The sequence below is a fragment of the Ylistrum balloti genome, unplaced genomic scaffold (genome assembly GCF_031769215.1).
Source record: "Ylistrum balloti isolate Yb309-2 unplaced genomic scaffold, AGI_CSIRO_Ybal_v1 Utg370368, whole genome shotgun sequence".
Lineage (NCBI taxonomy): Eukaryota > Metazoa > Mollusca > Bivalvia > Pectinida > Pectinidae > Ylistrum > Ylistrum balloti.
Genome location: NW_026782259.1, coordinates 119,916 through 146,433, shown reverse-complemented (window position 1 = coordinate 146,433; position 26,518 = coordinate 119,916). Strand labels below are relative to the sequence as shown.

At 35.5% G+C, this 26,518-nt stretch overlaps 1 protein-coding gene across 3 annotated transcripts in view; it reads right to left on the bottom strand.

Annotated features, from left to right (window-relative positions):
- The window catches only part of LOC132553962 (CCR4-NOT transcription complex subunit 1-like), a 32,006-nt gene that overhangs the window by 4,923 nt on the left and 565 nt on the right, over positions 1 to 26,518 (bottom strand). Inside the window, exons 2-40 of one of the 3 annotated variants that reach the window (XM_060218259.1) lie at positions 25,432 to 25,539; positions 25,020 to 25,118; positions 24,145 to 24,325; positions 23,687 to 23,833; positions 23,313 to 23,422; positions 22,602 to 22,657; positions 22,052 to 22,184; positions 21,221 to 21,328; positions 20,449 to 20,616; positions 19,523 to 19,650; positions 19,141 to 19,273; positions 18,555 to 18,662; positions 17,989 to 18,108; positions 17,454 to 17,576; positions 17,140 to 17,297; positions 15,420 to 15,567; positions 14,766 to 14,967; positions 14,129 to 14,332; positions 13,630 to 13,820; positions 13,301 to 13,425; positions 12,529 to 12,639; positions 11,880 to 11,958; positions 11,287 to 11,565; positions 11,025 to 11,165; positions 9,740 to 9,919; positions 9,109 to 9,225; positions 8,102 to 8,212; positions 7,583 to 7,717; positions 6,723 to 7,016; positions 6,235 to 6,375; positions 5,835 to 5,999; positions 5,387 to 5,632; positions 4,984 to 5,100; positions 4,557 to 4,745; positions 3,836 to 3,990; positions 3,139 to 3,346; positions 1,904 to 1,971; positions 1,217 to 1,451; positions 519 to 755 (exon numbers count right to left, since the gene is read on the bottom strand). In XM_060218259.1, coding sequence (XP_060074242.1) covers positions 519 to 755; positions 1,217 to 1,451; positions 1,904 to 1,971; positions 3,139 to 3,346; positions 3,836 to 3,990; positions 4,557 to 4,745; positions 4,984 to 5,100; positions 5,387 to 5,632; positions 5,835 to 5,999; positions 6,235 to 6,375; positions 6,723 to 7,016; positions 7,583 to 7,717; positions 8,102 to 8,212; positions 9,109 to 9,225; positions 9,740 to 9,919; positions 11,025 to 11,165; positions 11,287 to 11,565; positions 11,880 to 11,958; positions 12,529 to 12,639; positions 13,301 to 13,425; positions 13,630 to 13,820; positions 14,129 to 14,332; positions 14,766 to 14,967; positions 15,420 to 15,567; positions 17,140 to 17,297; positions 17,454 to 17,576; positions 17,989 to 18,108; positions 18,555 to 18,662; positions 19,141 to 19,273; positions 19,523 to 19,650; positions 20,449 to 20,616; positions 21,221 to 21,328; positions 22,052 to 22,184; positions 22,602 to 22,657; positions 23,313 to 23,422; positions 23,687 to 23,833; positions 24,145 to 24,325; positions 25,020 to 25,118; positions 25,432 to 25,539 — 5,958 coding nt within the window. The remainder of the gene's footprint in view (positions 1 to 518; positions 756 to 1,216; positions 1,452 to 1,903; positions 1,972 to 3,138; positions 3,347 to 3,835; positions 3,991 to 4,556; positions 4,746 to 4,983; positions 5,101 to 5,386; positions 5,633 to 5,834; positions 6,000 to 6,234; positions 6,376 to 6,722; positions 7,017 to 7,582; positions 7,718 to 8,101; positions 8,213 to 9,108; positions 9,226 to 9,739; positions 9,920 to 11,024; positions 11,166 to 11,286; positions 11,566 to 11,879; positions 11,959 to 12,528; positions 12,640 to 13,300; positions 13,426 to 13,629; positions 13,821 to 14,128; positions 14,333 to 14,765; positions 14,968 to 15,419; positions 15,568 to 17,139; positions 17,298 to 17,453; positions 17,577 to 17,988; positions 18,109 to 18,554; positions 18,663 to 19,140; positions 19,274 to 19,522; positions 19,651 to 20,448; positions 20,617 to 21,220; positions 21,329 to 22,051; positions 22,185 to 22,601; positions 22,658 to 23,312; positions 23,423 to 23,686; positions 23,834 to 24,144; positions 24,326 to 25,019; positions 25,119 to 25,431; positions 25,540 to 26,518) is intronic. The other 2 variants (XM_060218260.1, XM_060218261.1) reach the window with 2 other exon arrangements.

The following is a 26,518-nucleotide window of genomic DNA, read 5'->3' as shown; positions in this document are numbered from 1 at the left end:
ATATGTGCCACTATTGTTTGAGTCAAATTAATGAGTCAAATCGTTTACAAAGGACTTTGGAATCTCCTTTAAATGGAAACAGAATGTATGAATTTGCATGGTGAAGCTGGAGCTAGTCAACATTTTTTAATTGTTTATTCAAAGTCAGTTCCCGTTTCATCATTAGCTTCTCTAATTGAATAAACGTACTTGAGTAATTAGCCCATTTTTCCTTGGGTGTCTAAGTGAAACCTTTTGAAAGTTTGCACATTAATTCAGGTTTTTTATGTTTTTCTTAAGAAGAATGGTGACAATGCAGGCATAGAATTTAAACATTTAAATCACATGATTAAGCATTCTTAATAACAACACATATTTTTCTAGGCGATTCTCTAAAGTCTAACATTTCTCGTATGTATTATCTCCACTATGATGCCATAACTCTATGGTGGTGTTTCAGTATGATTTCTGGGATCACAATTCTACAAGCAAACTACATTACATGAATCACAATCATGTATCAACTTAATGTCACTCACCTTGTTGAGAAGGTTGATCTTTGTGACTGTGTTGGCTGTGTCACCTGAGTGTTTGATGAGCAGGGCAATAAGTCTGACAAATGCATCGAGTGTATGAAAGCACTTGGCGCGGACTAGAGCAGGGTTCTGTGACTGTTCACCCAGAGCACGATAACACAGGTCAACACACATCTCCGTACATAAACGGAAGAAGCGTGTGATGAGATCATCTGTCTTGAGGATTCCTTGCTGATGCATCTGTAACATTGATATTCACAATGTCTCTCGTAACAGTTAATCAAATGATGTGTACACTCACTAATCTTGTTTAAGCTATGGTAAGTTTTCGATTTTCTAATAAACTTGATTTATCAGCTTGACTTAGAGGATTTATTGCTTCAAACACTCAAACTCTCATCCAATTATTTCCTTTTCAAATGTAAATTATTTATTTGAGTTTCAGCCCCACAGAAGACTTGAACTATCACTGTATAAGTCTGCAGTAAATATTCCTCATATTTCCATTGAAAACTGACTCCAAGTATAAACAGTTTATCTGAACAAGAATGTTGAAATATGTTGCGTTAATTTCTTTAAGATAAATTAAAAGGTAATTTTCATGACGTCATTTTGGTGCCCACCTCCATCTGTACGCAATACTTAAAGATAATTTTAAGTTACAATGTATATCTAATATCCACTAAGAAATATATACCCACCTGTTGTACAAATGCTGTAAAAGCCTTAGTACTATCACGACCAGCAGCAGGCGAGTGATACATGTTCACCCACTCACGCAACAGGAACTCTGTCTTTTCATGGAGCCCGGGTGGGTCATCTAATTCTCTGGCCTGTGATATTCCTGACTGCATCATAGAGGTCGGGCCTCCTATGGCACGCTCTAAAAGACTAAAATCTACTGGGGGGTGTAGGCCTTCCAACATCTGGGCCAGCCTGAAGATAATCCAGTGATTTATGTTTAAGATAAAACTTACCTGAGATATTAAACCAATAAATTTAAAGAGCTATCTTCAAACTAACATCTTCAGTTAGATTTAATGCTACCTTCAATTTTTCATACGTATTATGAGAAAAGGACACATACTACCCAACATAACTGATTTCTCTGAAACCAAAGTTATACATACCATTACCTAATTGTTAATTGTGTGTAGGTATTTTCTTACTGTGCCATTAATGTGCCAATATCAACAGTATTAAAACACAGTCTGAGCACAGAAACATTTTGAAAAATAAAACTAGATGACCACTAAAATATGTCAATTTAAAACATTTCTCACAGCAACTGGTACCAAATGCTTTTGCAGTGTCTTTGACAGTAATGGAAAATATTAAGAAGGTTCTTTTCAACATTTTCAATTAAGAGTAAACAGTTTTATACTAACCCTTCAGGAGGCCTCTGGTTACGTGAGTTCACCTGTGTCAGGGCCTCAATAGTGTTGGCAAAGTCAACCTACAATAAACAAGCAGGTTACAGACACATCACTGACCACCTCCAAATCTATTTCTAACTTTTATCATTTATTCCGTAAACCAATATATCAATAATCTTCATAAACTAGTGATTCAAAAAGGTAGATATTAAACAAAAATTTTCTTAATCTAAGACAATTCTAAATCCATACAGAAACTGATGCCAATTAAGATCTCTGATCCTTCACACCAAATACTTATGTTATCGGTTTACTTTTGTGACTAGGGTATTAGACTTGTTGTACAAGCCTAGTACATATATGGGATACGTAATTATGTGACTTATTGTACATATATGAGATACTTACCTCTGTGACTGGGCTATTGGCCTTATTGTATAAACCTAATACATATATGGGATACTTAATACTGTGACTGGGCTATTGGCCATATTATACATAGATAAACTACTAACCTCTGTGACTGGGCTATTGGCCTTATTGTACATAGATGAACTACTTACCTCCGTGACTGGGCTATTGGCCTTATTGTACATAGATGAACTACTTACCTCTGTGACTGGGCTATTGGCCTTATTGTACATAGATGAACTACTTACCTCTGTGACTGGGCTATTGGCCTTATTGTACATAGATGAACTACTTACCTCTGTGACTGGGCTATTGGCCTTCCAAACCTAGTACATATATGGAATACTTACCTCTGTGACTGGGCTATTGGCCTTCCAAACCTAGTACATATATGGAATACTTACCTCTGTGACTGGGCTATTGACCTTATCGTACATATGTGAGATACTTAATTCTGTGACTGGGCTATTGGCCTTATTGTACATATGTGAGATACTTAATTCTGTGACTGGGCTATTAGCCTTTTTGTACATATGTGAGATACTTAATTCTCTGACTGGGCTATTGGCCTTATTGTACATATGTGAGATACTTAACTCTGTGACTGGGCTATTGGCCTTATTGTACATATGTGAGATACTTAACTCTGTGACTGGGCTATTGGCCTTATTGTACATATGTGGGATACTTAATTCTGTGACTGGGCTATTGGCCTTATTGTACATATGTGAGATACTTAACTCTGTGACTGGGCTATTGGCCTTATTGTACATATATGGGATACTTAATTCTGTGACTGGGTTATTGGCCTTATTGTACATATGTGAGATACTTACCTCTGTGACTGGGCTATTGGCCTTATCGTCTACACAATAGCGTTGCACTAGTTGCATGGCAAACATGACTCCAAGATAGTTCAGTCCATTCTCCATGAGTTGGACCAGGTACAGGTCATACTGCTGCATGTTGACCAGCCCAGAACGTATAAGACAGTCTACTGCATCTGCATTGTATTTGTTGTCTCCTCCCACCTCAATCAGACATCTATATAAATATGAATACTACTATTATCCAACATAAGTGTTCACCAATACCACCAATATCCCACAACTCTTGTCAGACAACTTTTAGGCGCAAATAATGTTACTATCCAACAAACCAATTATACATACATATAAGTACTTGAAAATCTCACAACTCCAGTGTAATCTTTCCTTTAATCATCACTATGTTATTATCACAGCCAATCATCACTATGTTATTATCACAGCCAATCATCACTATGTTATTATCACAGCCAATCATCACAAAGAACCTCATTTTACATTTCTTACTTCTCCTGTATGAAAGAAAATTGTTTCACCAATATGGGACCCAGCAATGTGTAATGATCTGCAAAAATTCATTTCTAACGGATTCAAATTTGGCCATACTGCTGACATGATATCAAGTCGTGGTTGTATTGTGATGCCAGAGATTGCTGTATCATACAAGTGCCCTTCCTGTAATGTGCCCAGAACAGACTTATATTACCTGGTAACCTGTTTGTTGGTCCACTGGGGTCCATAGGCCCTCTGGTCCTGTAAACTCTTCAGCACCATCAAGTTGCAGTCCCTGAAGCGCACTAATAGGTCTTGATCACTGGGCAATTGAGAATATGTGCAGTGGTCCAGCAAACCTTCCACTGCCTACAAGTACAATCAATGCCACAAAACATTTAGTTATACATAAAAGATACACCAAACATTTATAAACATACTTTAATTTTACAACTTTAATGATGGGAGTTCTCATACTGAAAATGCTTCTTCACAATAAAGATATCTAAGTTACATATTTTCTACAAATTCTTTGTACTGGTCATTAAGTGGGCTTTGACAGAAGTGATGTCAAAATGATCTTTGCATTAGGTCATAAAAGTCATAAAAGGGAAATAACTATGCAGTGGGACCATGAAAGAAAGTTATTCAAAAAATATGTATAGTTTCCTATTCAATACCATTGATGTTCATGTAAAGTTTTTCTTAAAACAAGTGAATTTTACATTCTTCACTTAGAAGCCATCACATTTTTGGTTTTTACATGAACTCCTTCTGTTAACAATAACAGTGACAATAGCCAGTACTGCAGAAGATAAATTGTTTTATATAAATTGCTCTCACATAACCGTCTTATTCCATCTATTTTCACCACATCAATCTTCCAGATGCTGTAAAAGAAAAAAATATTATGTCCAATAGCAGAGAGAAGTTACCTTCTGTAGAAGGGCAATTGAGGTGACAATCTCCCTATTGTTGCGAGCTAGGAGAACGGCCTCCAGCAGGCTGTGAAGCTGGACCATCAACGGGTTACTGGTGGGGATTCCCATCAACTGTTGCATATATTGCTCCATGTCTCGTCTGATACGATCTAGAATCTGGGTCAAGTCATCAATAGAATAGGTCTGAAACATAGGAGTTCTTCACATTTATCTGGGAGAACATAGCAGCTTTAAACATAGTTCTTTATCACAGTTGGGCAAACAAAATCACATCCAATGAGAAAGAAAATCTAACATTTATAACCACACATCTGGGAGAACTTGGCATATGTGCTGTCACAGCTGAAATCATTGCAGTATACATATTTGGAGTTGGTAAGATAGAAGATAATGTCTTACTACTCTATGCTAGAGAACTTACAGCTACTGGTTTTGGAACTCCTGGAGGAAGTGATGGGTCACTTGTAGGCTGAAATCCTGGGATGTTCTGGGCAAATTCCTCATACACAGCAATCTGTCCTGCAGTCACCCCACCAACCTACACACACCAATACATGTTGATTATAGAACATTTCTGAAAAAACTTTATTTGTGCTTCTCTCATCATTGTATCTTGATACAATTTTTTTCCTCTTCTACAACATTAACATTTAAAAATTCTATTTTTAGCTGTTAAGATGAGAACCATCATAAAACACAATTTATTAACAAATTCATTTTTAACACAACTTCATGTATTAACAGGATATCCCAGGTTTGATTTTATTCATGATACCCGATCTTTGTTTATTTCGCAACCCTTCAGAGTAAAAGCCATCACTAACCTTGAGTCGGATTTGTTCTGGCATGCGTTCAGCCTGGTAGGTCAGGATGACTGGGTCACAGTACCTTCGACCCTCAGACCTTGCATGTTTGCGGAGATCAAATTCGGTAGCCAGACGTTTATCTATCTCCGGTATTGCCTTCTCCACTGCTGTCTTTTGTATGAACACACAGGCTAGTTCTGTGTTTTCCTGTGCCACAAGTTGGGCAGCCTGTTCAATCATCTCCTTCTGTGCTGGTGTAGCACCCTGTAAGTACCCAGCATATATTTCCTTTCAAATTGATATGCAAGTAAAGATTATCTTTTTAATTTATGTCACAAGTTCTGATGATAATTGGAAGTTCTGGTGACAAATTTTTAGACATTGTATGCATATCATTGTTCAGATCCTAAATGAAATTTCCGTGAGTGAGTTGTGTTGATGCAGAGATACAGAAATTCTGACTTACCTCATTGACCCTAAGCGTTGCCATGAAGGCACTCTTGAGGTTGTTGTTGATGCTGAGGTAGAGGGGTTCACGTGATGTGATTAGAGCCAGACCAGCTGTCATATTGCGTACCATGTGGTGGGCTGCTGCACGCATGCGGTTCTCCTCAGGGTCAAGGGCAAAGTCCTATAAAATCAGTTCTTTTATGTAAGTATTTGAGAAAACTTGAGGAAATTTTCTGTCTTTTAAAATACAAATTTAGGAAACTCTGTGCATATGTAAGCTTAATGATAATCAGTTTACCGTTAAATGTATACTATAGTTATAAATTTATTTTACACACTAAAGCTTTAAAACACATACCATATAGATGTCGAAAGTTTACTTCACCAAATCACAAGCAATTTCAAATTGATCTCACCTTTTTGATGATCTGTTCACAGGTCTGAAGTGTGATTTTGATGGTACGTTCTACCACAGGGGGCAGAAGTTCCTGGATGGACTTTTCTAATGCTATCTTCACTAGCTGCTTAAGATTAGGGTTTCCTTGAAACAACGGAATCTGAAAAATAAACAGGAAATGTCATATATATTGATTTGAAGTGGACCTACAAAATATGGAATTATTGTACTTTTGATGCTATAGAAATGTATTGTGATATTTGTTTCACTTTTGTCTTAGATAAAGGAAACTGCTGTAGAGTGCAAGTAAACAAATCTACTTGGTAGTTTCAGAGCTAATTGTCCATTTTATCACCAGAAAGATATCTTCATACATGCTTAAGGTTGATGAATTGAATGAAATTAATTTCACACCAATTTTCTAAACACATTTAGGTTGAAACAAGTTCAATTTACTATATGTAACTAAAGGTATCAAAAGAAATTCATGCAGAGGAAATTCAATACCTGGTCACTTGTCACAATGTGAGCTCCAATACTGTTCAGATTTGCTGTCACAATTTCGTCAAAAGCAAACTGTGGCCTGGGTGGCATATTGGGTGTTGTCGTAGTGACTGTAGAGGCGACAGTTGTTGTAGATACTGGGGGAGTTGGGACGGGAGCCGTGAGCTGCACCAAAGGTTGCTCAGGCTGTGGTGTGGGCATGGGTGGTGGAGGCAGGTTCTTAACCATGTTAGACAGCTGGGGCTCTGTTGTAGATATTCGGGATGTGTCCTTCAGGTATGTACTAGGATTCAGCTCCTGAGGAGATAATAGGTAATTTATTATCATGGTAAACACTATCCTCATTGCAATCTTTCAGTGTTATCAATTCACACTCCATATACAAGGAAAGCACAACAGTTCAGTCAGTAGAACAATTGACTAATGTACCTTCAGGTGAAAACCCAAGGTCTATGTTTCCATCCCCATCTAGATGGTGTTTCTGAGGACATCTGAGGTCATCCTGTGCTGGAATGTTTGTGTCTTTAGACAAAAGACACCTGACCACAACTGTTCTAGATACTAGTAATATGCAGCAGGTCTCCAAAAAGATGTTCAGAAATGTACCTTCATCTGAGGTTGCAAAGTCAGATGCTCTATCCACTGAGATACCCGAGTGAATTTCATCAAGTATTCTTACAAGTATGGGAAAAATACTTTTCAACACATGATGGCAAAATTTACCACAGATTTAATTTCACTTCAAAGAAAGAACTCAACATAACAAATACCAATTTTGTAAGTAAAATCCATTTCTTAGGAGAATTAAGTGGTCAATGCTCTGTGATATCTTTGCTAAAGAGGACAATAAAAATAATACTTACATTAAGATCCAGTGTCAATGTTTTACATAGCACTTCTATCTCAAACTTGAGGTTGAGCTTCAGATCTGGCTCCTGGTGGAGTTCTGCTAGTACATTCATTATACCAATAGTCCAGGGATTTGGTGGCCTGAACACCTGTCAACAAAAAGAAATGTTACTGAAGTGCTCCTAAATTCTATCCCTGCTTCTGACATCATGTATATATACCTGATGGTCACTAAAAAGTAGGAAGCTTTAGAGGTACTGAAATCTTCTTTATTTCATCATAAATGTTAAAACTTATCTTTCAATTTTTTGGACCAGTATAAATATCTCAAAGCACAAACATTCTGAGCTGATTTTGCACAAAAAGTTCAGAGATTTAAAAATCTGAAGATCCAACCAATTCAGAATCTAACTCTAAATCAGCTAAATGTTCCAATGTACATGGATATAAGGACCTATTTTATGATAATTAAAGTAGTTACATATATTTTTATTTTTTAAACTGTATTATTCCAGTAATAATGTCCATCTTACCTTGCTTTTGGCACACGATTCCAGCACCTTGGCTGTGAAGGGTACAACATAGAGCAGTTCCCTGGCTCCTTTGTGGTAGGCCTCATACAGCAGAGCCTTCAGATCTATGTCCTATAGCACATAGAAATGTTTAAACACTGAGCAATACTTATCTAACATGTAAACAAACATTTAATACAAAGAAAAACAGTAATAATACATAACACTTCCATTAGATTCCAACATATTACACTATATTATTTCAACAATTTCATTTCAAATAATATCAAAATTGCACACTTTCCATGACATGAATCACACTTTAATGATGAAGCTAACAATTTAAAGAACATTAATAAAAAAGCAATCGATGGAAGCAACCATCTTATACTAAGATCTCCTATTGATTCAAACTAGCTGTTGTCCAATACACTTGGAATTTTTTACAACCAAAGATGAGTGATAGTTGTGCTTTCATTTTTGAACAGAATACATCTTATTAATTTCATTTCTTTTAGCTTCACTTGTGCCTATAACAATTATGTATCAACTCAAAAAATTATCGTAACACAAGATGACCTCTTTCACGCTGCATGGCATTCCTTTGAAATCAAGCAATAAAATACATATGCTGTACATGAAGACGCATATATGCATATACCTATCAGAGAACCCTAAGCATGTATTGCTGAATTCTTCTTAATCTCTATTAAAAGATATATTTTTTGTTTAATACATGAGACTATTTTGTTTTATAGATAAAAAACAATGTTTCTTTTCCTTTCAAGCTGTGTTTTGGTAATTTGAGTTTGTTTAGGTAGAAATGTTATGTCATCAACAACAGTCATGAACATGACGACCCCATTATAACCCACCAAAAATTATTCCAATTCACTAGTTCCTTGAACTTCGAAATATCAAAGTGTGAATGTATTTTCCTAAATAGTGATAATATGATTGAATGGTCGAGAACATCAACTAGGCATTGATAACCATAGCAAAGAAAGTGAAAGAGTATAAGTACTAACTATCTGCAGAATGGGTTTGTTCTTTGCCAATGTTAACATGCCAAGCCAATGACCAAGGTTCTTGAGCAGAGTTCTGTCAGAGAAGTTGGCATCACCTTTGTCACTTCTCAACAACACCTGGTAAGCAAAAGATAAATATTAATTATGCTTTCTATGCAATATTGCTCAAAATTATCTTCTCGATACAAATTTCTTCAAAAACTGAAAAAGTAAATATATTTATCTCAAATACTAAAAACGTCCCATTACAACTATTCATATTTCTACATAAATTGTATTTGTTAGATATAACAAACTTTCAAATAAAGTACCTGATGAACACATCTGTGAATGTAAGTTTTTATAAATATTCTGAGGTAACAAGTTCTATACATGTTTCGGTGAACTTTTAGACATTGATATAATATATTAAGATTGTCTTTGATATCACTTTAAAAGACTCCAGTTTATTTACCTATATGGTCACATAGGTATAGAGATATGAAGATCATTTACATATAAAGTCTGAACTACTTGTCAACAAACCCGTGCATCAATACCACAAACAATATATATATAGAATTATGAGAATTTAAACTGGTTAACCGCCTTATGTGTTGATCAAACTTGTCAAACTAGATATCAGTTATACCTTGATGTTCCTGAATGTTTCCCTAATGACCATTTGAGTGATATCAGGAATCTGCAGTGCATCTAAGAAGTTGGCATACAGGGTATGGAAGTTTGGTTCAATGCTTGCTCTCTTCATCACCAGGTACTGAGCTGACCAGGCATAGTAATCCTCTGTGATCTCCTTCCTTAACTCTTCTGCCTGCAATTAGTCCATACAGATTACACACAAATTCATCAAGAAAAACTAATTACTGGTTTTTCTTTACATAACCATCCACGCAGCATAAAAGAACAAGTATAACAGATAGTCTTAAGATTGATTAACATCATTTAAATTTAAACTACAAGTAAATCTAACTAATAAAACATTAAAAAAACATGGCAAAATAATTATCTAGGGACTTTTCCAGTAACACATCTATCATCTCCTGCACTACAAAATAAATCACTTCTATCCACTTTCAAGTTCCTTGTCTATAATTCCTAATTATTAAATCATATTCTATGGATGGTACCTCTTAACAAAAACTGGAGTCCTGGGATAGGAAAAAGGTTTTACTGGAATAGCCCTGAACACAAGCTGAAGTCCTGGGATGGGAAAAAGGTTTTACTGGAAATGCCCTGAACACAAGCTGAAGTCCTGGGATAGGAAAAAGGTTTTACTGGAAATGCCCTGAACAAAAGCTGAAGTCCTGGGATAGGAAAAAGGTTTTACTGGAAATGCCCTGTACACAAGTTGAAGTCCTGGGATGGGAAAAAGGTTTTACTGGAATAGCCCTAAACACAAGTTGAAGTCCTGGGATGGGAAAAAGGTTTTATTGGAATAGCCCTAAACACAAGCTGAAGTCCTGGGATGGGAAAAAAGGTTTTACTGGAAATGCCCTGAACACATGTTGAAGTCCTGGGATAGGAAAAAGGTTTTATTGGAATAGCCCTAAACACAAACTGAAGTCCTGGGATGGGAAAAAAGGTTTTACTGGAAATACCCTGAACACATGTTGAAGTCCTGGGATGGGAAAAAGGTTTTATTGGAATAGCCCTAAACACAAGCTGAAGTCCTGGGATGGGAAAAAGGTTTTACTGGAATAGCCCTGAACACAAGTTGAAGTCCTGGGATGGGATAAAGGTTTTACTGGAAATGCCCTGAACACAAGCAGAAGTCCTGGGATGGGAAAAAGGTTTTACTGGAAATGCCCTGAACACAAGTTGAAGTCCTGGGATGGGAAAAAGGTTTTACTGGAATAGTCCTAAACACAAGCTTAGCCCTTAAAGTACTGAGAGTGATATGTTACGCCCTTGCTTACCTTCTGGTTCATGTTGGCCATTGAGAGATTGTTAAAGATGAAGAAAACTTTGTCCTGAATGGACTCGGGAGGTATTGAAGACTCCTCATTACCCTGACCAGCCAACAGGGTGTCGATGTTGGTAGCACTCGCAATGGACGGCTGTAGATAAAAGGTTTCATTTGAGAAATACACACAAGCAGAATCAATAACTCAATAACACAAACATTTTCAAGGTATACCAGTTATTTTCTATTATAAATAGTGATTATAACAAATCTACCTTGGGCAAGCTGCTTGGTTTTGTGGTGCCCGTGGTAACCACTGTTGTTGTAGCTGTGGTTGTTGTGGTAACAGCAGCAGGCGTAGGGGCTGGAGCAGGTGCTTGGGTTAGTGTTGGTGCCATTGGTACTTCAACACTTGTCACTGCAGTACTGGTTGGTGTAGGGGTTACTGTCGGTGCAGTTCCTGTAAAAGATACCCCACCAACTGCTGTTGGGGTTAAAGTTCGTGATATGGAAGGAACTGGAGGTTCTTGTGATCTGGCCCCATATTCCACAAACTGAAACAGAAAGAACATTAAAGTAAAATACCAGTAATTGTCAAGTCCCTTTGTATTAAACCATGCTTACAAAATAACAGAATATCCAAACTTACAACCACTTTCTATTTCCTTCACCTTTGAATTATCAGCTCAAGATTATGTACTTTTGATATGTTCTATAAGGAGTCCTATAAAAATAAATTAATATTGAAAGGAAATATATATTCTGCACCATCCTTTTGTATTACTGCCAATGTTCATTTTGTAGTCCTATGAAAATAAATCTGATCAATAGCTTATATCTATTTACAGTAATTATAGGTTTGACTTGCCTCAATAAGATGTTGTGGAAACTGCTGGAAGTGAGGAATGGCAGCAAGATGTTGACAGTACTGTGGATAGTCCTTCAATCTGTAACAACCAAAACAAATCATATACAAACCAGATCATTTAGTAACATTCATCAGCTTATATTTCAAACTAAAAAATGTCCTTAATGCCTCCTCTCCCATTCACACAAAAATCTGATCAGATGTAGGACATGATCTGATGATACTATGGTGAAAGAAGGAACAAAATCTGTTGGAGAATCTAAATATATGACACTGATTTTTTAATGAGAAGGGACAGAATAAAAACAAAGACAAAAAAAGAGCAAAATTTTATGTTAAACCTTCCCCATCCTCTCTCTCTCATTCTCCTTAACAACACTTTTGATTTGTCTTTCATTTTCTAGAAATCTCTTCCACTATCTTAAGATGTGACATGACTTGTCTAACATTGGAAAAACTACATTAATAACTGTATCAAGATTTTTCATAACTAGAATATCAAAAATATCAAAACAATTATATGATTTAATGTTTGGAGCACAATTCCAAACTGCTTCAATTTTTTACTAACATAACTGTAATGTGTATTCTTTTTTTATTTCTTTTTACTTCAGTTTAAATATGTAAAAACCTTCGGCAGCCAACTGACCTTGTTTTGAAGCGATCCAATGCAGCAATTCCAAAGTAATACATTTTAGAATTGAGCTGTTTCTTCAAAGCCTCCAGCACATACCGTAAGGCAATGCCAAGTGCCATGTAGCTGAAACAGGAGAAAATTCATTATTCAAGTACAATATCATTTGATTTTATTTTTGAGCAATGATGAATAGTCATTATCATAATTAAATCTCAAATGCCATTCCAGACATGTAACTGAAATAGGAGAAAATTCATTATTCAAGTACAATATCATTTGATTTCATTTTTGAGCAATGATGAATAGTCATTATCATAATTAAATCTCAAATGCCATTCTAGACATGTCATTAGGGAAATTCTATAAGTAAGAAAGTATGACTGTTAAGAACAAAGTACTGGTTGGTGCTGTTCAATGATCTTATCATTAAAGTTTTTCTTCACACTTATCCAATTTTACCAGGGAAAGTTGTTATCAATGGAGATTTAAACTGGCGATTCCCGATAAACAAAGAACTAAAAGACATTATCAGTGTTCAATCAGAGAGGGGAAATAACTCTGTAATAATCGTGAGTAATCTGCTGTAACTAAATCATTATTTCATGCTGCTTTTACAGTACATCTTACACAATAAAGAAAGGTATTCTATTCTGTAAATACAACTGTTCAATTTATATATCTGAATAAGATGTTACTCCTTCATTATCAATTGAGCTCTGTTATAGATTTTGAATGTATACATAAAAGTGTAGCAGTATCAATATAGAGCAACGTGGACACTTACGTAGCTAGTCCCTTTTCAATGATCCCTCCAAATAAAACAGCTGTGATATGAAGCTCTCTCTCAGGATACTGGGGGAAGAATCTGTACTCCTCAAATAAATTACGTAGCATACACTCATACACATCCTGGAAAAAACATAAGTAAAAATAATTAGGGTTTTGAAATAGCTCAACAGTATTTTCAATCAGAATGGTACTACCTTCTTATCTAAAAACCAAATCATAACTGGACTTACTTCCTAAATATAATTCTAATGATTTCATTGATTTTTCTCTTGACAATTATTAAGTACAGTATAGAAATAGTGATAAGACTTAACACTGTCCCACCTTCTCCCTCCTATTTGGCGAGTCCTTGAATCTTTTCAGCATGTCAAGGACCTCATCAATAGACATTGTTGGGTGAGGATGCTGATTGTAAATCCTTTGGAAATATGAGTTCGCCTCATCCTCAACCTCCCGTGTGAATTGCTGTGACATGTCTGGGAATATAGTGGACATCTCGCCACTAACCTGTGCTGCTAGTGAAAAAAGTTTAGGGGCCATCAAAAAACTTTGTAATATTTCAGTAAGATTTTAAAAGAAATGAATCAAACACAATATAAACGCAAGTTAATTATGTAAAGAGCTTAATACTATACTGGCAAAATCTTTATTCAGAAGTTGAGGTCTGATAAAAATGAAAACTGTCTAGCTTATATCAACTCCTGTTTAGTGTTAAGCACAGATAATTTATCTGTGTAAAAAAATAATGTAAAATAACCCTCAGTACTGCATTAATTTATTGCATTGAATGCAATGTCACTCAGATAGGCAAGCAATTACTTACACATCCCTCCTGCACGTAGTTGTTGTTGCTGTTGTTGTTGTTGCTGCTGCTGCTGCTGCTGCTGTTGTTGTTGCTGCTGCTGCTGCTGCTGCTGTACCTGTTGTTGCTGTTGTTGTTTGATCACAGCCTGGGAACTTATACTCCCCAAGGTGTTTACACCCGGATTCCTGGGCGGTACTCCCATGGGATTAGACATAGACAGACCTGCACCACAGAGAGACAAAATGTGACACTTTATCTAATACATAAGGACTAGGTAATTAAGTCAGATACAATGTTTAAAGCCAGGGTTAAAGGTACAGGGAAAAATCATTGCAACAAAATGTCCTTAAAGACAATTGTCAGTTGAGCAGCAGGTATTATAAATCACTTTCAGTGTAACAGGGTTGAAATATAGAAGACACTTTAGTAAGCAAGAAAGACATTTTATTTAAAATATCTTTACTAAAGAATAATTGCTTCTGTGTACAGCAATACTTCATGACAGTTTAGTTACCAATATCATATTCTAGGAGAAACACAGATAAAAAGTACAAGAAAATCTTATCTGAACCAGAAATTCACGAAAAAGTGTAACTAAGGATGTCATAGACAATTATTTTGGAACTTTTTGGAACTATCATCAAATTAAACTTACTTTGAAGCTGGTTTGTGATGTTCTGCATGGCTCCAAAACCACTTGGTTGTGAGATTGGTTGGAAACCAGCTGCCTTCGCCGGAGATCCAGGTGTAGCTGTGGTGCTGAGAGAAGTGAGGTTTTGGGGGAAACCCGAGTTAACACCCGACATGCCCCATGATTTAGGAATTCCTAATGTATTGGCATTGTCCAAGTTGTCCAGCTGTAACCATTAACAACATTTTCATCAGTAAAGAGAGGTTTGTTCTACTTGCTGTATTAGAATTTTAAGTTATGTTATCAACATTTCATTTAAGTTTGCATTTCATTTCTAATCCTTGTTTTTAATTGCCATTTCAATTAATTTGGCAGGTTTGTCACATTTTTTCTTTAATACAAAATAGAGAAAGTTTGATAGATTTTTCCATTTCAAAGTTGCCATATCGCTTTGCTAACAAATCATCAAACATGAAGATTTTTGAAAATTGTATCTATATCATTAATTGGCTGCAGGTAGCATTACATTTAAAACTATAATGATTGAGGAAATTATCTTCTAAAAGAACAATTGTACAAAAGTACCAGACAGGAATGTGATATCTCTATTCTGTCAGTAATAGTTACAGGCTCAAGTTACATTTACTTAAGAATGTACATCATGACTAAAGACCATACCAGGTTTGACTGTGTGGTTGGTTGGTTAAGTAGAGTGGGCTGAAGGTTGGTTTTCGGTACAGGTGGAGCTGGTCTGGCTTTGTTCAGGATCATACTAGCATTGGTAACCATAGTCATAATGGCCTCGGATAATTCTTGGGACACTTGGCTAGAAATAGAAAAAATCATTGATCAAGTAGGAACACCTGGCCAGAAAAATTGTTTATCAAGCAATACCATTGTAAAAAAAAAAGAAAAAAAAAAGAAATTATTTTTTATGTCATTATCGCCTTAAGGTTTGTACTTTATGCCTTGAGACATATTCTTCACCAGCATTATTATGAGACCCTTTTATAAGCTAGACGAGGCACAAAATCCAACACTGCCATGGCATGATAACACCTGTCAGCAGGTAATGCCAACAGAAGGCATCTAACTAGAATATCAGAGACAAAAGGCCCAAGGCCTTAATGGTCATCTGACTATCAACACTATGATTGCTAATATTCAATTTTTGCCTGACCCAAAAAATAACAACCTCTGTCTTGACTGTTTCCAAGTAAGGGCGGTTCCAGAATTTAATGACTGAGGAGTCAGGCGGCAGATGAATTGGGTTTTTGTGTGGGTGTGTGGGACCAACACTAAAATGTATTTTATGTGTGATCATTGCCATTAAAAACTGAATTATAAGAGAAACTGGTTAAACAGGAACCCACCCCCCAAAAAAAGTGGGACTAAACTCGATACAGAAAATCTGATTTTGTGGGTCAAACAATTCGATTGAGCATTGGTTTCCCTTCCAAAAGTTAAAGGGACATAACTCGTGTTGGTTTTGACACTTGTAGAATGTGAGAACTAATACAACTGGGGAAAAAAATGGCAAAGGAAAACTTGAGTATACCTGAGGTGGCCACAAGGCTTGGCCAAAATGGCCTGGAATCCTTAATGGGGCCATTCACTAGTAAGCATTTTTATTGGTTTATTATTGGTTTTAGTCAAGCTGACCCATAGCATGTTCTTAATACAAAATCACCTCAATATAATGTAGCGGACTTGCCAAGTTTTGTTTTTGCCTGGATTTGACATAATGAGAAAGTAATGACAACATGTGAAATAAATGAAGTAAAAATGAGATATGACGAGTACTTCTATTCACTGCCTTCATCACAAATTTCCAGTATACATATGCTAGCTAACAGATTAAAAATTGACAACTTTCCATGTTCGAAATGTGTGGAGACATTGATTTTGAAATGTCTACATTTGATATGTTTATGCATGCAGAAGTTGGAAATAGCAATCTCTTTCATACATTTTGGGAAAATATAGTGACATTTTTATATTTATTTTTTGGAAAACCTGAAAACATTTTTGCTCAGGGAAGCAACATGTATTTGGCTATGAAAAAAAAGACAACAGAATGAATTGTTTTGAGTAATGTTGTGTTGACATGGAAAATAAAATTCTGACGGGGTTGTTTAAAGTAACAAATTTAATTGTGTGGGTTATTGGATTTAGTTAAAAAAAAACTCTATTGTACACAAGTTTGGGTAATGAACATCTGAATTTTTTGTACAATGCACATCATGCAGGTTACAACTTTACAACGAAACACTTCAAATCCATAGACATGGATTATTTTTCCAACTGATACAGCCTTATTAAAACTACCACACCAGATAATGGAGAAAGGTAGGCTTGTGGAGATGAAAATGGATGCAGGGAAGTAGATCTTGCTTACCTTGCACAGATCTGCAGGCAGGACAACATAGTGGCTATAGTATCTGTTGGTAACATCTGGCTCTTTGCTTGTGGTAGTTGTTCATCTTTGGCTGGACCACCCATTAACTGTGGACACCGTCGCTTCAAGAAGTTCACCGATGTCTGTATGAATGGCTCCTATTCAAATTTAAAATCAAATTGAATATAGCCAATAATTTTAGACCACCCTATGTGTATTTCCAGATGATGCTATTAAGTATATCGAGGAAAAACATTTTTTGACTAAGTCAAGACAATTGTGACAAGATGAAGTAGATCATTAACTATATTTACCCCATGTTCTCTGATTTTGTCTGACAGCCACTTGTCCAACTTCAGATATTCACGACGTGAAGCCAAACATGCAAGGTCAATAACAAAGGCAAATGGTGTTGCATTCAACAGCATAGAAAGGGCCTGAAAAAGAGACACAGTATATACTGAAATGTTAGATCTACTGGTACAATGGAGGTCATCCTCCATAGTACATACAACTGAAATGTTAGATGTACTGGTACAATAGAGGTCATCCCCCATAGTACATACAACTGAAATGTTAGATGTACTGGTACAATGGAGGTCATCCCCCATAGTACATACAACTGAAATGTTAGATGTACTGGTACAATGGAGGTCATCCTCCATAGTACATACAACTGAAATGTTAGCTCTACTGGTAAAATAGATAATCAAAAAATGTGTATGTTTCACTTTCAAAATTAATCAACATGTGCACAGGACAGGCAGATGGACAAATGCAAAGATTGTGCCTAATTTACAATTTTTTCTGAAGATGTTTCACAAAAGAACCATAGGAACAGCATCTGACCTTGAGATCTTGTGCAACATCCAGTATCCTTGAGAGTCGTGTCTGATCATGTTGTTCTCCACGCATGTACCACTCTGCCATTGAATGCATGATCAGGGTTCGGATTGTGCTGGAGTGACCCTGAAACAGTATGTGTAAAGTTTGAAAATCATGTTAAATGCGAAACTACTTTAGAGTTATTCTAGTAAAACATCTAACCCATTCCAAGTTCTGCTTAGGGGTACTATTCATAATATTTAATAAATAATTTACTACATGAAAGAAATCGACAGGTCACAAAACTATGGATAGATGTATTTTATTTTTAAGTCTTTTGGGGCATTACGTTTATGGGGCAAAACTAGTTTCTTGGCACTTAAATGCAACATTTCAGGCATGTACCAGGACAGACTTGCAGGCCTCAAATGGCTAAACCAAAACTCGTCAGCAAGTACAATATGATAAAATTTGCTCAGCCATTCATGAATAGTTGTAATATTCCTATAGCTCACCTGGCCTGAAAGGACCAGGTGAGCTGAAAAAACAGCCGTGGTCCAATAAGAGTATAGACTGTTCTGTTAACCAACCTGACAATGCCAAGCATAATGAAGAACAACAGCTGAGTTTGGATGATTTCCTAAGAAGATGGGCATAAGTGTAGATATCAGCTCCTGTTTGAGTGTGTTCCATGTAGGCTGAAACAGAAGAAAAACTTTGTAGCTGTGACAAGATATTCATTAAATAGGAAACTATGAACACAGAAATACCAAACTTGGTACCAAGGTATTTATAATATGTAAAAAACTATAAATATAAATATACTAGGAAAAACTATGAGTACTGAATACACATGAAATTATCTATTTTGACAATGATATGAATAAATTACCCAATAAGTATTTAGTTCCAATTGTAGTACACTTCCAGTAGTTGCTATATATTTTTAAACAAATAGTAAGGCAGAAAGTTTAAATACTCAGGGAGGAGATTTAGCAGTGATAAAACAGATTTTAACATATGTAAATTCATTTTCAATTAAAACATAATCATTCAAACTTTACAAATGTAAAAGATCAAGCTCCAAGTCAGAGCCTAATTTAATTCATTAATTAATTAAATCTAGTTTAATTCAAACTGTTTGAACAGGAAAATAACTCTCTTTGGATTACTTACTGTAATTTGAAGCAGAGCCAGAACTAGCATGTCTGGACAATTCTGAATAGGGAACTTGAAGAGTTCTGACACCTGCTGGTAATATCCTGCCTCAGACAGTCGCAGTAAAGTTTCCACAAGGTCCAGTGATTTCCTACAAAACAACAGGAGCCAGCTCTGTTTGTGAGAAACCATCAGATAAAAGGACAAATGATATGCCATTTGAGATACTAAGATCAGAAACTATCTCCCTCTCTCTCTCTCTCTCTATATATATATTTTTTTTACCAAAGACATGTTAAAGTCTCATTCCTTATTCTTAGTCTTATTTCATGTCTGGTCTTAAAATTCTCTGCATATAAGTACTGTATATTTAAGTTTCTCTTAAATTTATTTCCCTTACCATGTTCCAATGTCGCGGTTTTCATCGTCTGGAGCAGCTTTCAAGATGTCTATGACCACTGTGTGACAAGGGTAGTCACCGAAGCAAAACACATCTGGGTTACGCAATGCTTGTTTGATGAATGACAACTATAAAGGAGAAAAGCATTCTAGTCACCACCGTAAGAAGTTTCACCAGCTTCTTGTAGAATAATTTTGCACTTTCCAGAACTTAAACATTATGTCAATTACAATGATATGAAAAAATCATTCGACCAATAACACTTTGAAAATTGATCTTTTAATGACACCATAATGTAGGAATTCATGATTACTATTTTTTTCAATGCACTAGCCCAGGGCTAGTGGCCTGCTATCAAACCAAAATATTCATACCACTACTACTTTTGGATTGTGAACTAAGCTCTTCACCAAGATTATTATATAAAATAAAAAGTATTGATTTGTTTATTAGAGGCTGCTATTTTGATGATTATTATTACCTTTGCAGTCATTTTTGTTCAATGTATAGCACACTCTAGCATTTTTTTGCCACAAAGTTTGGACATTGTACAAGGTCAGTGAAAAACACTGATCTCTTATGAAATTGTTCCAGTTAATGATATTGTACAGGGTCAGTGAAAAACATTACTTGTCTCAGTTTATGATTTCAGAAAGCAATTCTCATGATATATGTTTTAGATCTTATGATTAGAAATGATCACAAATTCTTCAGTGTCTATTGAGAAAAAAACATCCAAAGAAAGTCACTAGCCCTAGGCTAGTGTGTCTGCTGTTCCCACTAGCCCAAGCTGAAAACTTAGGAGTCCAAGGTGTCAGGCTAGTGAATTTTTACACCCCTGGTCTATTGAAAATTGTCTAATGAAGATGATTTCGATACCACTCTAGTTTAATGTATAGAATTTAACAAGTTTCTACAGAACTGACCTGTCCCTCTGTGTTCTTCCATGGTCGATATACAAACTCAACAGGAAATACTTCCTGGAGTCCTCGTATCAGTCCCTGCACCAGAAGACGTAGTCCTTTTTTGTTGACCACCATGAACCCTGAGTGATCAAGTTGTAGTACTACATCTCTCCAGTTGAAGTGAGGTGCCTACAAATAAAAAAAATTCTTGTTTTTTTTCTTTTTTAAACAAATCCAGCATTACATAGTGTCTAGTATATTTCAGAATCATATTTAATTTCAACATTAAAACAGAATCAATCTTTTAGTATTTCGGTTAAATTTGTTATATTTATATTAAAACATTAAACACCTCAGAAGTCAGTACTTTGCAGATATAAAAAAAATTTCCAAGGGAGGACCACTGAACTTATCTAGAACCCATTGCTCACATGTCTTAGTATCTCATCCAAAAGAACTCTCCCCACCCACCCCCCACGCACAACTCCTCAATTCTCAGGACATCTACAGAAAAATGGTAGATACATCAGTGCTTGTACTCTGGTCATTTGTATGAAGAAGTGTAGTCACCAAAAGTACACTCTCTATTTTCTACTGGTTGTGTTATAAGAACTACTAGGTAATATGTTGGCCTCCTAGGCTTATTTCAGGATAAACACAGTAATGACAAGGGGAAAATAAAGAGATGGCCAGTTTACATATGAAGTAGAAGTGAAATAAAGACTGATAGGCCATTCAATTGAATGTCGGTAGATCCAGCAAGTTTAATATCAAAAAGACTAATCCCTCTTACCAGATCCTGAATTACACTGACAAACACTTCAACATTCCAGGTGTTCACACCGGGCTTGTCTGCCTTTTCTCCCATATCTGGCCAGCCACTGCCAGGTGCAGCATTCATCTGTAACCGTCAAGTAATATAGATCTACATAATAGCTCATCATTAACTATTCATTATTCTGACTACTCTATAATGAAGTTTCCCATTGATTTTGAATATCTTCAAAGCGAAATTGTTTCACGTCATAAGCATCAAGTGTGTTGGAAAGTTTCCTATGAATATTTCACATGATTAACAGCAAATTCTCTCTTTATTTGTTACATTTCTATCTGCATTTTCAGCAAATGTTAAGAAGTAATTGACAAAACTAGAATAATGAGGTGTAACCAAGAGCAGATTGCCTGACTAATTATATACAACATATATATATTAACTGCTGACAACTGAAGGAAAGATCTCATTTGCGTAATGACAAATTATATACAAAATCTGAAAAGTTCTTACCATGAAATTCATATTTATACATGATACAATGGTTTTTAGGAAGTGTATAAACAATTCATGACTGTCACAAAATTGAAGCACAGACAGCTGTCAAGGAAATTTGAGCAAAATCAACAAATAGAATGGAATCTGTACATAGGGAAAAACAGCAAAACTCTGTACAGAATTGAATGTTAAACAGGAGTACATGATGTTTCATAAAAAAGTCCAATAGTAATGATAATCAAGAGGAAATGATGGAGTGCCTTATAGGTCTTCAATAAGTCTAATAATCAAATAGGTATATAGAAGAGATCTATAATGAGAATGACCCTTTACAGATCCCAATTACTTCCTTACCTGGGCCTGGTTGTGACCCGATTCTGACAACCCAGATGGTGTTCTTGCCATCATTCCCAACACTTTGGCAACAGATGCCGGAGTTATCTCCCTGATACCAAACTGAAGGAGCTTCCCACGGCATTCTTCAACACTGAAATAGTGGTAATGTTTACTATGTCAAAGAAAGGTTAAGTCAGCATCATATATTTTACAACCTTGATTTTCCAAATTCTATAATCTAAGCTGTGAAGTAAGATTTTAAAAATGAAGAAATTACATGAATCTCAGCAAGTTATCAAGTTATAACAAAACCGATATGAAGTATATTATCAACAACATGTTCAATCATGTTGACACATTTCCATGGTAAATATTGCCACAATACTTCTCTATTCTATCCCTCTCTCCCTGCCTTCTTTTGTATTATGATATTTTGACAGTCAAAAATGTAAACAACTACTGATTTATTTGGTAACATCAACCTATCTAATAACACTTTACAAAATACAAAAATTTCCACATATAAGATTAACTTCAAACTCCTACATAAAAAATCAAGTAGTACTACCTCATGGTACAGCTGTACCCAGCCTCCAGAACCATGTCTGCCAGTGATGCATCAAGCTGTGAAATATAAATATCATTCTGTAATCTAAACTTTTTGATAAATAATTTTATTTAAATGCCAATTAGAGGCACCCCAATACTCCAAATATTCACACAATATACAAGACAAAATCAAAACTACAATAATCTACATTATTTTGAATACATGATTAATTCTTTGGTTAAGAGTTTTTCAGTGCATGTTAATATGAAATTTCACACAAAATGTACAGTATGAATCACAATTTGATGTAAAATACTTTATAGAGATTTAATTTCAATCGGTGAAATTTTGTCATATTCCCAGGAATACAGGACCTTCACTTTCATCGAACACATCACTAATTTCACAATTAGTATGTTGCATATATTTTTTCTAAATTAATATAAATAAAGATGAAATCTCAAAAGCTAAATATTGAGATTTCATTTTCATGAATCACTTCAGCTTAACGGTTGGATAGTTTTGACATGGCCTCTGATGTTGCTATACAACAGACTTCAGTAGGTATGTAGTATCCAAGATCTTTAATATCTTGCTATGTCCCCTGATCATAGGTTGTCAAATATTTGGACTTGTTTGAGTTATTTTTTAACGCTCTGTCACTATCTTACCACAGATATTTGGACTTTTTTTAGTTTTTTATTTTTCTACGCTCTGTCACTATCTTACCACAGATTTCGGCATGTTTGTAGTATCCGAGAGCTTTGGTATTGCTATGTCCTCAGACTCTGGGTAGAGCAATGGTCCCAATATGACCGGAACACGGTTATGTGGAAAATCTACAATGGAATATTTTTATAGTGTTAATATTGAAATGATCTTGAAACTTTTTCTGTTTTTTAGCATTTATCTGTTTAATGAAATTCCCTTTTTTAAAAAAAGTCTTTGATTAAACTTTGATTACTATGAACACTTTTAATTTTATACACTGCTTTACAGGCAGGACACCTCTGTGCTAACAGCAATACTTTTGTCTCAAATTCTGAAACAAAATGATCACATTTTCATGAAATTATGCTCTGAAAGGAATTAAGAAGTCTGACCTTTTCTAAGTGTTCTATAGAAAGCCTCCCTTTGTTCCGCACCAAGTCCAAAGTTGTCCTTGTTGTTCTGGATTTGGTTAAGCAGAAGGTGGAGTATTTCAACGTCCACGTCCTGCAGGCCGCCTTCCTGACGCAATCCTGAGTCTACTGGAAACAGTATAACATTGGTTTTCCTAAAACCTTTGTCTACTATGGAGTGGAGAAATGGGTTAAGTTCCCAAAACATCAGCAACAAATAAAAGTTAAGGAGAAAAAACTGTTCTGCAAAGAAGTACACATGACTGGGATTTTACAATGTTTAAAGGTGTATAGGAACACAAGATATACATTTCAGCCCATGTTGATAACTAACAAAATGAAAGTAAACTTCACAGTAAATAATTCAAATAGCATGAACACTTGTGTACCTATTACAACCTTAAAACTTCCTTTTCTGATCAAGGAGACAGAATACTTACCTGCATCAACATAAGATCTAATGAGATCAGGCAGTTTCTGTTTGACAAACTGTATGGCAAGAGGACGAGTCTCAGCACTTGAAGAGTTTATCAATGCTAATCCAAACACTACTTCTTGTACACGGGTCAGCTTCAGGACCCGACTAATTTGTGGGAAGAGGTGCACCGATGGACGTAAACACTGAAATTTGGAGATACCATTTATATATTTAGCATTGATCACCACAATCAACTTAAATGATCTAACAGAAGGTAAGAAAAACTTACAATAAATGGTTGTTTTCGTAGTTATAACGAAAGCAGCCATGTTACGGCTTGATATTTCATTATGTTTAATTTTCACCTGATAAATAAGATTGTTTTCATATTTTCCAAGAAGATATAAACTAGCTTACTATGGTATCTATTTTTTATAGGCTAAAGCACAATATTACAGCTCACTATTTTGCAACCGTTCCAGAAATTGGAAGTAAGTTGAAATTTCAGTGTCACAGAAGGGATGGTATTATGTACCAACAATATCACCACATATAGTGTGCCAATTTGCTGGTAGGTCTAGAGGTTATCAAAGCAAAGAAAATTTCTTCCCTCTCAAAAAGCAAGTTCATGACCAATGCATTCAATATGCATACTTCTTCCATCATGGAAATGACAGCAATTTTGATAGTTTAATCATATTTCATATACAAAAAACATTGATGCATTAAAACCATCCTGTTTTTGATTTTATATTACTCTTATTTAAAAGGCCTTAGGCCCATGCTCTATATTCTCTAGAACTTTTATAACTATCATACTAGCAGGCTTGAGATTCCTAACCAAGCTTGTAGCTAACATGAGATACCTCTACAGGTTTGTAACAGTAACAGGTTTACCTTTTGATGGTGTAATGGATTATCAATGGCGTAACACAATGTTGACACAAAATTTGGTTTGCTCAGCAAAGAACCAAACTCCTGTATCAAAAACTGTGTCTGAAATGAAAAAGAAAGAAAAAATATCTATAACAGAAACCACTGTGTAAAACATTTACATTCTGATCTTATTTCTTTTGGATTAAAATGTGTATGGAAAGCATGCTAATTTGAAAATTACAAATATATTTATTTAAAGCTGGAATGGTTGATCAAACATGGCAAAAATTACCTCAGTACCAAGAGAGAATGACTTTTATCTTAAATTTAAAATTAATGTTACACATAAAACTTTGGTGTGTTGCTGCTATAAGAATGATGTATACTTTTGTGAGGAAGACACATATTCTACCAAAATTGTGAATATTTTTACCTGGTGAAAGTCTTTTCCACTGCTTCTACCATCACCGCTGAAGTCTACATGAGAGAAAAGGCACCGAAACAAATGCCTATCTGCTTCAGCTCCGTGTTGCAGGACAAGCTGTAGAAAAATAATTTGGAAAATATAAGAAAACTGTTTTTGGATTTAATGAAAGTATGAGAGTCAACTTCATGCAAATTTCTCAGAGAACACTGGCTTGAAACATACAGGCTGGGAATAGTTGTTTCTCCACTGATTATACACAATGATTCCCCCTGTGCATTTTCCTTAAACCTTTGAAACAGCATTTCTTTCCAGTTCTGCAGACTCAGCTTATTTGTTGCACATGGCTTAAAACAAACAGTTACATCTCTGTTGGATACTGCTATCCAAACACCAAATTCAGGGTTTTTACATCGGCACTGTTTCCTGCTCTACAGACATGATAAATCATTTACTGTTTGCTCTTTTTTCCATTTTATATGCTACTCTTCTTGGCTTAATGAATTTTGAAGAAAGACAGGGTATCTAAGCACTTATGAGTACTAATGTTCATTGACAGGTCATATTCAGACCACCCAGTCCACAGTTTGATCCCCAGCTGTTGTGGAGAAAGAGTCAATTATGTGTAGGGTTAGTTGTTATTCCATCACTATTATATGAAAGTATCCTTGGTGTGTCTTCTTCCACCACAGAAAAAAATGTCTCCTTAACAGTGCCACTAGTGTAAAAGGAGCAGGTCTTTGTGGTTTGTATATAATTAAATATGGTATCTGCCACTCAGTTGATGGAGCATGCTTCATTAGCTTAGTTGGTAGATCTGCAGATTATCACACAGCAGTTTGATTCCTGCTAGATCTCTCGAAAGGATAGCATTATTCCTGTTCTATTGAAAAAAACAAGCTTTAACATATGAAACTCATCAAAATCATCAGTGACTTTTCTTCATTTACCAAAATGGATGCTTCCTGAAAAATGACAACAATACTAATTCTTTACAGAAAGTTTGTGTGAAGAAGGGTATATATTAATGACTGCACCAAACAGTGTATTAATTTCTTATCTTTTTCAAAAAGGTCCAAAATGTGGCCGAGTTGAC